We start from the raw sequence: 12,704 nt of genomic DNA, 5'->3' as shown, positions 1-12,704 counted from the left end.
GAATTGGCGGCATTCTGCGCAGGTCCACCTGGTGAAAGATCGCACGCACATTGTTGTTGAGTATTGTAATAGTTGATGAGCTTTTGCAGAGACGTTTGATGTTTTTGATATGGTTGATAGGATTGGTATGTTTGATGTAGAATCGAGAGAGCCCAGAAGACTGATCTCAGCAACATATTTATACCTGCAACCTTGACTTATTCACAGATTTCTTTGGCATAGGGGCTCTGTAGGTCGCTTTCTCATGTCCAAAACTCTACTGGCCAGATAGGGATGGGCTGTGATAAGTCTTGCTCTGATTGACCCTTTCCGTGGCTGAAACCAATATTGCATGTCTGAGAATAGCATACGCACCATTAATAGAGTCTTCTGATACTGTCAGTTTCTATTGTCTCCCATGGAGCATCTTCCATCCACTTTGGCGGTTGGTGGCAGCTGCCAAACTAGCGGATGAAGCATCACCTTCTCACCTACAATGAACAGTGATTCACGATGATGTGCAGTGGCTTTGACCACTCATCCGGCTACTGCAAGGTCCTACAGAAATGTAGCAGTCCTTTGTACTCAAAATGGCCTAGTCTCGGAGCTCAGAGCTAGTGAAGAAGAGTCTATGAATAAACAATAATAACTGTCTGATATTGACGACTCACTAGGTATGCGCTAGGCAAAAAAAGTCTGATTAATAGCTATGTCTAATCGAAGGTTTCTCAAGTCATGAAATAGGTTACGCATGGAACAATAGCGCCCAAGCGATAGGATCATATGCCATCTACGACTCGGTAGCCTCTCCGCTATGGTCTGCAAGGGTTAAACACCTTGTAAGGAACACCATACAAGCATCGCTTATACTTCTCAACACACCAGCCGTGGAACAACAACGTGTCTCCCGCCTCGTTGCTCGTCGCACCGCCAGGGCCCTTGAGACTAAACATGGAAGCGTTGATCAGAGATCCCTCGGCGCGGGTGTAGGGACCCGTCACCTTGGTTGCATAGGCGTACTTGACGTCGTAGGTGTTGATGTTCTCGAAGTGACCGGTGCTGTAGAATAGGACGTACATTCCGTTCTTTAGCAACACGATGTTAGGGGCCTCTGTCGACATGCCATCCTCAGACTCGATACGGTCAAGGAGGAGAACAGCGTCTCCGATCATAGTCCTGCCGTCACTCTCAACCTCTTGGAGGAAGAGGGGGTTGCCGCCGGTTGGACCGCTCGTGTCGCCCTCCTGCTTGTAGACCACGTATCGCTTGCCATCTGTATCCTTGAAGCCAGCCGCATCAATAACCTTGTTCCAGCCCTCAGGAGGACAGAACCAAGGCTCATCATCGTGCTTGTAGGGGCCAGTGATGCTGTCGGAGCGAAGGACACCGATGCAGTGGGGGTTGCCAGGCAAAGAGCCATGTTGACCGGCAAAGTAGATGATGTACGAGCCATCGTCTAGGCGTCGCAGATCAGGAGCCCAGATGTTCTCGTTATTGGTCCATCCTTTGCCGGGCCAGAGATCCCCCGCTACCTTCCAGTCGCCAAGGATTTCGTCGGCGGTAGCATATGGCATCTTCTTGTCTTCGCCTTGTGTTGCGACAGAGACCCATGTGCCATCTTCGGCCTGGAGGACACCGGGGTCGGGAAAGTCAACGACGAAGAAAGGGTCGAGGGGGCCCTCGTGTTCGATGGTGAGCTTGACTGATCGGGTGTTTGGTGCAGCAGAGACCAAGCCTAGGGCGAGGCCTAGCAAGGAAAGAGACTTGAGAGCCATGGTTAGAGAGGAATAATAAGGTGACAAACGAATGTAGAGAAGTTGGCTTGAAGAGGCTAGAGATCAGAGCTAGTGGGCAGCCCACCTCGCGAGTCTTTATACAGACCCTCAGCCCTAGCACTGAAGCCAGGATCCATTCAGCTTGAATCCTTCAGCTAGTCTTCCAGGTCCGACTTTGATCTGCCAGCAAAGCTCAATCGAAATTCTCTGTCATTTCCTCATTGGGACTCATCTTGCGCTCTCTCAGACGCAAAGTAAGTTGAGTGGATACGTGAAGATCAGCCCCTGTCCTTGGATCGACGCCGTCAAGTTTCAACGGTGCGCTAAAAGAGGACTTTGCTGGTCATGCAGGGCCGTTGTCTTTTGCTCCATTAAAAAATCAGATAAACCTGTCTCCGGCATGGTATCCGGTGCCTATGGAACGTGGTCAAGGGTTTGGAGCACTCTCATTACCCGAGCCTCACATCATCGGCCCTGATCTAGACCATAAAAGCTCAAGAGGTGGAAACAGCCTTGTCTGTTGGCTATGACCCGAGTAGTTTAATAATTACCCACTTTGGACAAATGGCCATATTTTTGCGCGGTGGGTTGCTGCTCAGCGGGTGATTTAGCCTTTTCCAACCACCGCTCATTTCACCATGAAGAGCCACTTCAGAGTTTCCCTACAAAAGAGCCAATCGTGGAACAACTCGCATCTGCTGGGAACCAAGGTAACATTGGCGTCTGACAGTGCCGTCCAGTGTATGATCCCATACCCAACTAGGAAAAGGGGTTCTCTGTGTGAAGTAGATTGCGAACAGTCAGCCTTCTTTTTGTAAAAGAGGAAGCAATACGATTCTCTTGAGCTTCGAACATGTCAAGTCACTAAATCTAATTCTTAAAAGTAATAAGATGAGGAAACAACTGCAAGTCTTCCTTGAGAGTCATGAGGATACTTACCATCATCATCAAAGCGTCATCTCATTCCATAAAGCCAGATGCATATGCACGGGCAGCTATTTGGGAAGATGTAGGTATGAAAATACTATATTCTTATGACTCTAATCATTCTAGTCACTTCTAATGCTAACATCTAATCAACAGTACTGATTATGCGATACAGAACGAAAACAAACGGGCTAGACTTCAAATCCTACAGCTTGGACTTCACAGTCCCATCCTTCCTGAATAGAACCGGCGAATTAGGGTAAGGATCGAAAACCACATCGTTCAGAGGGTTCACCTCCGATGCTCTGTGGAACATGTCCTCGTACACCTTGCCGTCGTATCGACCCAGCGAGCTGTCGAGCTGCCAGTCGGGGAACTTCCACGAGTCGACCAACCTTACGGCGTGGGGTCGAACCTCTTCAAGGAGGGCCAGCGTCCGCTTTGTACGGGAGAGCTGGATCTGACGCACGGTGGTGGCTGCGCTGGTGAAGAACTCGGAAGCGTGGCTCTGGAGATGATGGAGAGCAAAGAGCTGGAACAGCTTGTGAAGAACTTCTTGGGTGTTGGCATCAAGAGAAGACTTGGTCTCCTCATCTTGCAGGGCCTCGTGGAAGTACTTGACAACCTGGTACTGGGCGTAAGCAGTAGACAGACGCCAGAAGTCAATCAGGAGGCTGTTCCAAGACTGCTTCTCCTCGTCCCGGTGCTTGAGAGCCTCAAAGGTCAAGAAGGCAACTCGCCAGGCAAAGGCGTTGACGAGGTCCTGGTCGCTATCCAGGACATCAAAGGCAGCGCCGACATCTTGTCTTCGGATGTACTCCTTAAAGACACGGGTGATGCTGTTATCAACAGCCTTGCCCGACAGGACAGCGCGGGCAGACTTGAGCAGGTAGCGAGCAACCTGCTGGGTGAGCATGTAGTTGTCGCCCTCCCATGTGACGGTGGGGAGGTAGTCAGCATACCAGCTGCCAATGCCGGAGAAGGCCGAGTAGCCATGGCCACCGCAGGCTCGACGGCAGACCTCGAGACCTTCAGCAGCTGTGGTGGACGCGAAAGCCTTCAGGGAGCACGAAATGGCGTGGAGATCAGCCAAGAGGTCGCTACCGGGGTTGAGCTCCTCGGGGCCAGGAGCGCGGCCAGCGTTGTCCTTGGCACTTAGCTTCTGGGCCATGCGCTTCTGGTTTGCCTCGTAGAGCTTGATCATAGCACGGCCAGTGAAATGCAGAGCATAAGAAGCGGCCAGCAGAGGCAGAAGACGCTGCTGAACCATGGTGTAGTTGAGAACCTGGTTCTCGCCAACCTCATCCGAAGCAGCATCGCGGTCCTGGAATTGGCGTCGAACTGCGCAGTAACGCGTAGCGATGGTGACACCACGGGCAAGGACGGATCCAGACTGAAGGACGATGGAGGATCGGACAAAGGTCAAGGTACCGTAGACGAGCGCTGGGTTGGCGGGTCGGATGTACTTACTCGTCTCAGGGTCGACGCCCGAGAAGCGACTGAGCATGTTGATGTGGGGGACCTTGACGTGGTTGAAGAGAAGGAAGCCGTTGTCCATGGTGTTGTAACCGAACTTGGGGCCGATATCTCCGACATGGATGTTCTCCAGGGGTTCGTGGGTCTTGAGATCTCGAATGGGAACGACGAATGGGTGAGGGCCGCACACCTTGCCGTTGAGGATCAGCTGGGCCACGACGACGGCGTGGTTTGCAGCCTTGCCCAGGGAGCCAATCCACCACTTGGAAGCGGTGAGATGAGGTGAGTGGATGGTGAAGGTCTTGTCCTCGGGGTTCCACGTGGCCGTTGTCTCCAGACCACGAACATTGGATCCATGACCAAGCTCAGTCTGCGCATAGCAGCCAATGTACTCGTATCGTTGAGCAGGCTCAAGGAAGAGCTTGTGTTGTGCCGGCGTTCCCTGTTCCTCGAGCGTCTTCAAAAACATGGACGCGTGGAGACCATATGGAGTGGGCTCGCTGATGAGGTCATTGGCGGCTTGGTACTCATCCTGGCTCCAGTTGTGCTTGACAGAAAGCCGTTGCAAAGCCTTTCCTCTGGCGAGAGCAGCCTCAATTCTGTCCTTTCGGCCCTGGAAATAGTTTTGCGACTTGTCAAAGATGGGGTCCGACTCCAAAATGCTGAGAATCTTGGCGTTACGCTCCAGAACCTCCTTTGTGAAGAGAAAGTCGGCTAGCTGGTCCACGTTGACGGCCGACTTGGCGCGCTCCTGCTCGAGAAGCTCTGATCCCTGAGGACCCGAAGGCTTAAGGGCCTTGACCCAGTCTGGATTAGGAGGAGGCATTATGTCGAGGATGTGAAAGGTTGTTGATTCTGGAGATTGAGTTGTTGATCACTTCGTGGGGAAGATTAAAGGGACATAATATTTGAGCGTCTCTCTCGGAACCGATATCGGATCTTATCTCCGAAGCCAAGGACGAACTGAGCCTCGGTTCATGACCTGACCGCGGTAAGTGGGGGACTTTAAAATCCGGGGACGAGATATGATTGGTCTCTCCGCTTTTGGTATGGATCATCATGCATTCGTTGCATTCGCGTCAACTGCCGAGGTCTCATTTTTAGCTCGGGTCGGTTGTTGGAGCTACCCTAAAGATGCCTCATGACAGCCGCGAGGAGCCTCATTGAAGCGATGCCGACCCGTAACCGATATTTTGAGGTTGTGTATAGAAGCAATTGTATCAGTGTGCATTTCTGTTCTTTTTGCCGGCATTAGTTGGTCATCAAATAGGTAGGTGGGTGGTGCAAAAGAAAAATACTTTGAATCAAACGACGACCTCATTCAAGCTTAGATCACCATCTCATGAAGCTGCAATATTCTGTACTCCTCAAGCAGACATTTCAGAATTATCCAGATATATCTAGTCATTAATTTCCATCTTTGACGCATATAGAACCACCTGAAACCTTGATAACGAAACTGCTTGTTCCCTCTCAGTGTACATCATTCTCCATCAACTCAAGAGCCGCTCTTTCAGACTTCTCAACCACACCAACGCTTTCAGCCCCACAGTTGAATGCTCATTCGTTGGCTGAAGATGCTCCATCACCCAGGTGACTTCCTTAACCACTTCCTCTGGTCTTTGCTGGATAACGTCATGTCCACAGTCTGGAATATGAATGTAGCGATGACATCGCGACAGTGCTAGTTGTGCCTTTTTCAGGCGTTCATCCTCTTTATCTGCCGCGTCCAGCATTTGTTTCTGTGCTATGAGGCCGGGACTGGTCTTTTCCTCAGCGGCAGCAAGGGCTTCTTCGTATTGCTTCCACTTCCCTATCAACGTGTTCCCTCGAATCACCACAAGGGGCTTGTTTCTCAGAATTTGGTTCTTGTATTGCTTCTCCTCGATTCCTTTGCCTGTTTCGGCCTCTTGGCCTGTCTCGACGAGTATAATTCCCGCCACGTCGCGGTGTTTTCGTTGAAGGAAGAGCCGCACAAACATGCCACCATACGAATGTGCCACCAACACGTAAGGTGGTGGTAGCTTCGCTTGATCCAAGTACCGCATAATCCCGTTTATAAGTGACTCGGGTTTCATATAAGGATCCTGACGATCCCAGAGGAGCACTGGGTATTTGGTGCCAAGAAGCTCTGCCAGGGGTATCCAGGACGCGCATGAGTCGCCCGAGCCGTGGAAGCAGATGATCAAAGGAGAAGAGTTGGCCGGGTCGCCGATGAGCGTGGCAGGGTCTTCAGCGGCCATGGCTGACTCTGCAGGCATGATGGAATTATTAAAGGATCATTGATGTGTGAATATGGACGAAGCTGTCACGTCTGACATTCTGACGATGGCGAGATGTGGTGAGCGTCAGATCAGATTAGGCAGACAAGAAAGTAAGGTGGATCCTGTCAAATTTGTCCGACCAATGATACTGACATTCTCCCTTCAACCCTGGACAGAAATAGCGTCAAGGTCTTCTGAATTGATTCGAGACTTTGGTCCTGCAGGAGAAATGTTGGAGCAAATGCTCTGGGGCACATGGGGAAGTGGGGGTTGGAAAAGGGGCTCCAGATTGATAAGGGGCAATGACGTCAATGGTCACAATGGCAGATTGACAGGGGATGAGTTTGTTAGCAATGGGTCCAGCATGTGATGAAGCCAAGTGGGTAACAGGCCTTGATAGCGCAAGAGGGCATCACATGGCATGGAAATTACGGACGAAAGGCTCGCGAAGGGGGCGAAATCTACTCTCCCAAGCGAGTTCGGAATTGGACCGACGTTGTTGTTTTGCTGCGGCTTGTGACAAGCTAGCAAGACTTGGGCGACATTTGTGTCCATATACCACGTGCGGCCCTTGCCCATCACGATGCATCTTGTGTGTTTACACCGAGGCATGAGACACGAAAGGTTGCCATTGTTGAGAGGAACATCGAGCCCAGGCGGCATTACGAAGTCTGTCGCGTCGTCCCCTGTGTTGTTTGATCGCGTCGGCGGTCCAGAACCGAAGCCAGAACCTTGGATGGGATTTGTAAGGGTCGAGGAGGTTGGGTTGGGTTGCGGCATGGGAGGATGTTAAAATCACGGTTGTTGGATGGCTTCTCGGCAGGGAGACGTGGTTTGTCTTGACTGAGGGCAGTACAGGCAAGGACGCGGCGATACAACTAGCTAGAGGGAAAATGTTAGCATTGGCAAGACTTCATCTTTGGGAAGGATTCGCAGTTAGGAAATTCTCAAGAGGCCGTAAGTTGACACCCAGAGGAACATTCCGTAGGAGTAGGATATGGCCCCTTGAACGTGATCGAGGTCGAAGCAAACGCGTTGCTCCCACGCGTCGAGATTTCGGATATACGTTATTCCGTGACAACCATTCCAGTCGTTATCACGTTATCTCGTGCATGTTGTGGTCTCTTATCTTATCGATCATTGGCTGCCAGCCACCTACGACACAAAATATCGCTGCCCAGTCAAGGTTCCAGCGTCAATGCCCCCTTAAAAAGAGGTTCTTGCTGTAACCAAGGGATTGCCCATTTTTGAAGGTCTCCAGAAGATGGGTCTCGCTGGGTCAAAACCACGAAACGTGCTATCTCACCCACCAACAGCAGGACACGACAAGGCTTACGCCCTCGTGACAGGAGCGACGTCAGGCATCGGCCGGAGTTTGGCGGTTGAGTTATGTCGGCGTGGACTTAATGTCATTGTTCACGGACGTGATCCCGTACGATTAGACGCTCTTATCAAGGACCTTCGAGAGCAATACCCCTCTCGTGACATCAGAGGTCTTGTGCTTGATGCTGCCACAGCATTCACAGCATCTGGCGAGACTGGACAAGAGGCATGGAATGCTTTATTCTCAATCACCGATCTAAACCTCAAAATCCTGGTCAACAATGTTGGAATCGGTCACAATCCGACCAAAGACTTCATCACCTTTACCGAGCAGACCCCAGCGCAAATCACGCAGCTCATTCAAGTCAACATCTCCTTCATGACGTTCCTCACATACGCACTCTTGCCCACTCTTCAAAGAAATGCCACCACAAACAGCCCGAGTTTCGTTATGAATTCTGGGTCTTTGGCAGAGCTGGGCCTTCCATGGGTGTCTGTATACAGCGGCACAAAAGGATACATCACCGCCTTCAGCAAAGCACTCGATACGGAGTTGAAAGGAGAGGGAAAGCACGTGGAAGTTATCTCTGCTCTCATCGGTGACACAGATAGTGATGGGCACAAGGTTGGAACGAGTCTTTTCACACCAAGCTCCGACAACATGGCAAGCATGATTCTCGACTCAGCAGCTGGAACTGGGGCAGTCGCCAGGGTGCCATACTGGGGGCATCTAATTCAGCTCTGGTTATGCAAACTGCAACCTTATCGGCTACTGCAGAAGGGAATGATCTACAATGTAACAGGACTGAGAGAGAAGAATGGGCTGGTGGCAAAGAAACAAGCTTGACTCAATACTAGACTAATCGAGATTGTGCCTTGTCACTAAACAGCTTTACTATGACCAACATGATTATAGACACCTTTCAAATGACACAATACACCCTTCGGCTATCCATCTCTGCACGTGTCTAGGTTGCAGCCACGCGAATACCATACCTGGTAGAATTCAGTGCCCGGGATAAAGACGGTGTCAGACCCCATTTGGGTCAAAGAACACCGCCAACCATACGTAATGTCGTAGAAGCGAGACGCATGAGTGCAGTCCTGGACTGTAGCGCACACGTCACCGCAGTTGTCTGTGGCCGAGACTGAGCGTAGTCCCAAGAATTGCACCTGCGTCCCATCTAGTGTACCCTCATCGCGGCACGGAATATCGGCGATGCATGAAGGCTGATGAGGAGGGGGTGGTTGAGACTCGGCGCAGGTCTTGCATTCTCGTGGATAGTAGATGGTTGACTTTGTCTCGTCGACAACGAACGCCGGCGTCGTGCCGTACGTGTTGCATTGGAAATTGCCATTTTTCAGTTGGTGATAGATGTACCACGTGCAGTCGAGGTCTGATGTGCACGTTGCGGCGCATTCCTCAGCGGTTAGATCATCAGGATCATCAGAGAGACCACTGAGCGCGAGGACGTGACCATCAAAGTAGCCCGGATAGCCGCAGCAACCGTCTGGCCCCTCGATTCCTTGGGGTGCTGCGCTTGTTGTGGTTGTAGCAGCGTCAGATGTTGTGGTCGACAGGATCGAAATTGAGGCAGTGGTAGAATCTGTTGCCGTGGAACTAGACTCGCCGGATGTCGTAGAATCGGTAGCTGAGGCACTGGACTCGCTCGATGTCGTGGCTGACATAACAGAAGTTGCTGGGGCCGTGGAATCGGTACTTGAGGCACCGGATTCGCTGGATGTAGCGGTAGAAAGGGTAGAAGTTGAGACGGCCTCGGTAGTAGAGGCACTCGATTCCCCAGATGTCGTGGAGTCAGTGGATGCCGTCGCTGATAAGGTAGAAGCAGACACGGTCGTCAAATCAGTAACCAACGTGCTGGATTCACTGTGAGCAGTAGTCGAAGAGCTCAGCACTGAGCCTGGCCAACACAAGCCCGCATACGCCCCCATTGGGGAGAGCGTCACAAGGAGTGTCACAACTCCAAATGCCTTCATGATTGCTCACTTGACGTCTGAGAGAACCCCACCATGGGGACGCGGGGATGGGTTGACTGCTGACCATATATGCCCGCCAAACGATTTAATAGTTGAAGATCCTATCTATTTCGGAGTTAAATGAGGTAATTGAAAGACATCTTGTCGAAATTTCACTGGCTGGATCGGGCTGAGGTTTCCGAGAATGAGGACTGAGCCTGCTTCGTTCGACGCTAAGGCCCAAACTATTGAGCGCCATGAGACAGGAACCCCTGACTAAAAAGCAGCCCAACGACCAAGTTTTGCCAAGCCATCTGGGATTATCGATTGCCGCGCGGTGTTCTGCTCAGTCTCGACCACTTCGCTCTGTCGATCATCTTCTGGGGAAGCTAGGCGAACCAAGGAAAAACGACACACCGGGACGAAGATGCATATTAACTCACTCTTCCTTAGGTATGAGAAGAATCACAAGCGGATAAGAAAAACGAGATTAAATGTTTAGGTAGCTTGTAATACTACCTATTTTAAATTGAGTCAGTTCTAAGCTTTACAAACAGTCATATTTTCTTTACTGTTCTCGCGTCTTACTCATTTCTTGGCCTACCTCCGTGGAAACTCAAGCATGTGGATTTAGGACGCCTCTGAACTAACACAGTAACGTAGGCCAGCCACATGACCAATTCGATTGGTGAATGGGACGGTTGTCAGTTGGGAGACAAGTTGTTGGTTAATAGACTGGGAAATAGAGAGCCGGGCGCGAGAGCAAAGATAGAGAAGATAGGCGGCAAGAACAACATCATGCGACATAGCGACACCACCATTTGGTCAGATTCCTCCCATTTGCCTAATGAAATACTTAAACATCCAATCATCTGAAACTTTTTCTCCTCATCCGGTTCCTCACCCAAGCCGGCGAAATCTTGGCTCGAAAATGTTCAACCAAGGCCTATCGTTGTGCAACGCAGCTTCAGCCATGCGCTCAAGGAGATCTCTGATACCATCGTATGGATAAAACTCAATATCCCACGGTGTCCAACTGATGAGCGCGTACTCCAAGTTCCGAAACCTTTCCATGCTTCCATAAGTCTCCTCCACCACACGGTCCAATTCACGTCGCTGGGAATCGTTCCTCTTCTCATACTCCTTGAAGAAGTAGTCCTTGCGCTCTTGGACCATCTCTGGGGGCAAGAGAAAGAGGTGGCCGTTTGACTCCTCGCTGTTTTGGTCGCCTGAAAGACATATGGCCCGAAAATCCCCAACTTCAGGCCAGTCTAATCTGTTGTCAGTCCAAGGCGATGGGTCGTTGTCGCGCAGCAAAGGAATCAGGTTCCCTTCGAGGAAGTCAATGTCCTGCCAGCATACATCATCGGCTTTGACCAAGTAATCGACTAGATTCTGGCCGTTCCACATAGACCCCAACCCATTGGTGACGCTGAGGAACTCCTTGTAGTCCTGGGGAAGCGTCACTTCAAGTCGTTTCTCCAGGTCTGTAATTTCTGATGGAGAACAAGGTGGCCGTAAAAGACCATTGGCATCTTCAGGTCGAGCACGAGGCTTCTCTGGCGGGCGGTACGCTGCGAGTACGTCGTATGGACAGTTGTGAAATGTGTTTGCACTGACGGCGTGAGCCAGTTTCTCAATGGTCTCGCCTTTGTATCGACGCTTTGGCCCATGCTCCAAACGATGCTCAGCCATATGCAGGGCTCGAATAACTGCTGGCCTGAGTTTCGCCGGATGGATTTGCAGGAGATCGAGAATAGGTCGGCTGGGCGCTGTCAAGAGTTTCTTCCAAGCCATGCGTGAGCACGCCAGTTGCTCAACTTGTTCCTCATACTGAAACCTCTCACAGATCCTCCAGAACGTAGTCTGAACCTCTTCCTCCTTCCCCACCCGCAGGTAGATGTCTAGAGCAATCATGAACCCGGCCGTACGGTACACCTGGACGTACGGATAAGGATAGATGCCTTGGCGCCACCACATGGCCAGTTTGGAGTAACGGACTGTCATGGGTCTGTTGGGGTTCGCAGCCGAAGAAAACTCTCCATTCTTCCACATGATTTCTACCTGGGCAACTTGTCCAGCCAACGTGCCGTTGTAGTCAGGCAGAACTGTGGCAATCCCTAGATACGCCATGTCCAGTGCTTTCTTGGCTGTCTCTTCTGAGACTTGCCATTCTTCGCTGAACCTCTCAAGCCATGGGGTTCGTCCCTCAGCCTCCAGTTCCTCAAGTCTTTTTTCGGTACGTTCTTCGTCGGGTATCCATGAAGGCCATGAAGAGGTTGCTTCCCATGCAAAGTACATGCATGGTTTGAGGAACGGATATTCGGGACCCAAGACGTCAAAGGGATCGATACCTCGATTCTTCAGAGTTTCAAGGAGCTTGGTAGCACCTTCGACCTCGCCAAGAACTGCAAAGCCCAAAGCGGTCTCAATGATGCCAGTGGCAGCCTGCTGGAAGAACCGATAGTCGGCAATGGTGGGTTCATCGTCGACATGGCGGAGGAGGAATTCGAACGGGAATTGCTCCGGTTTTGGTCCATCGATATACTCTGTCGCCATGATGAAGGAAATATGCCGAGGAAAAGTCGATCAAGTCTCGAACGGGGATCCCCGCCAAGAAAAAGAGAAATTGGGTATTGTCAGAGCGTTCAAAGACTTGAGACATGTTAGACACTGACGTCACGCGTAAGCAGTAGTTATTGAGTCATGACGGACGACTGCATTATAAGCCCGGTTTAATAGTTGCGCACTAAGGAAGAATTTGGTTCTGAAGTGGCTGTCTGACGAATTATTGTTTCATGGACAATTTTTATGCACAAAGATACTATGTTAGACCACACGCGGAGCAAATTGGAAGTGGAAGCTATTTTGGTCAAAGTTAGAATTAGTGAACCAACGTCAATTCTATACCCCAGTAGGCTAACCATGGCGAATTGGCATTGCCAACCTCTTAATAGATTGAAATTTCTCTATAGTAGTAAAA

The 12,704-nt window shown here is 50.8% G+C and overlaps 6 protein-coding genes across 6 annotated transcripts; 1 reads left to right on the top strand and 5 right to left on the bottom strand.

The window, feature by feature from the left end:
* Positions 1-516: 516 nt before the first annotated feature.
* Positions 517-1,754, bottom strand: NECHADRAFT_82505 (uncharacterized protein; the record flags this gene model as incomplete). The annotated part of the gene is made up of 4 exons (XM_003048996.1): positions 517-537; positions 651-660; positions 862-1,038; positions 1,075-1,754. 4 exons carry the CDS (start codon positions 1,752-1,754, stop codon positions 517-519), a joined length of 888 nt encoding a protein of 295 aa, XP_003049042.1.
* A 1,011-nt stretch (positions 1,755-2,765) lies between these two features.
* Positions 2,766-5,027, bottom strand: NECHADRAFT_62379 (uncharacterized protein). The gene has a single exon (XM_003048995.1). The coding sequence runs from the start codon at positions 4,981-4,983 to the stop codon at positions 2,887-2,889; it is 2,097 nt and encodes a 698-aa protein (XP_003049041.1). The 5' UTR covers positions 4,984-5,027; the 3' UTR covers positions 2,766-2,886.
* A 701-nt stretch (positions 5,028-5,728) lies between these two features.
* Positions 5,729-6,349, bottom strand: NECHADRAFT_27628 (uncharacterized protein; the record flags this gene model as incomplete). Its single annotated transcript, XM_003048994.1, has 1 exon — positions 5,729-6,349. A coding segment is annotated over one exon (621 nt), but the record flags the coding sequence as incomplete, so codon positions are not given.
* Positions 6,350-7,685: 1,336 nt separating this feature from the next.
* NECHADRAFT_82502 (uncharacterized protein) lies at positions 7,686-8,591 on the top strand (the record flags this gene model as incomplete). Its single annotated transcript, XM_003049243.1, has 1 exon — positions 7,686-8,591. One exon carries the CDS (start codon positions 7,686-7,688, stop codon positions 8,589-8,591), a length of 906 nt encoding a protein of 301 aa, XP_003049289.1.
* Positions 8,592-8,654: 63 nt separating this feature from the next.
* Positions 8,655-9,742, bottom strand: NECHADRAFT_82501 (uncharacterized protein; the record flags this gene model as incomplete). Its single annotated transcript, XM_003048993.1, has 2 exons — positions 8,655-8,702; positions 8,741-9,742. The coding sequence occupies 2 exons, from the start codon at positions 9,740-9,742 to the stop codon at positions 8,655-8,657; spliced, it is 1,050 nt and encodes a 349-aa protein (XP_003049039.1).
* An 879-nt stretch (positions 9,743-10,621) lies between these two features.
* Positions 10,622-12,280, bottom strand: NECHADRAFT_45457 (uncharacterized protein; the record flags this gene model as incomplete). Its single annotated transcript, XM_003048992.1, has 1 exon — positions 10,622-12,280. The coding sequence occupies one exon, from the start codon at positions 12,278-12,280 to the stop codon at positions 10,622-10,624; it is 1,659 nt and encodes a 552-aa protein (XP_003049038.1).
* Positions 12,281-12,704: the final 424 nt, after the last annotated feature.

Source organism: Fusarium vanettenii (assembly GCF_000151355.1).
Source record: "Fusarium vanettenii 77-13-4 chromosome 7 genomic scaffold NECHAsca_9_chr7_10_0, whole genome shotgun sequence".
NCBI classification, from domain to species: Eukaryota; Fungi; Ascomycota; class Sordariomycetes; order Hypocreales; family Nectriaceae; genus Fusarium; species Fusarium vanettenii.
This window is presented reverse-complemented; position numbering and strand designations above follow the sequence as displayed.

Excerpts from the sequence above, each read along its gene's own strand:
- NECHADRAFT_62379 (XM_003048995.1), bottom strand. The coding sequence starts at position 4,983 with ATGCCTCCTCCTAATCCAGACTGGGTCAAGGCCCTTAAGCCTTCGGGT.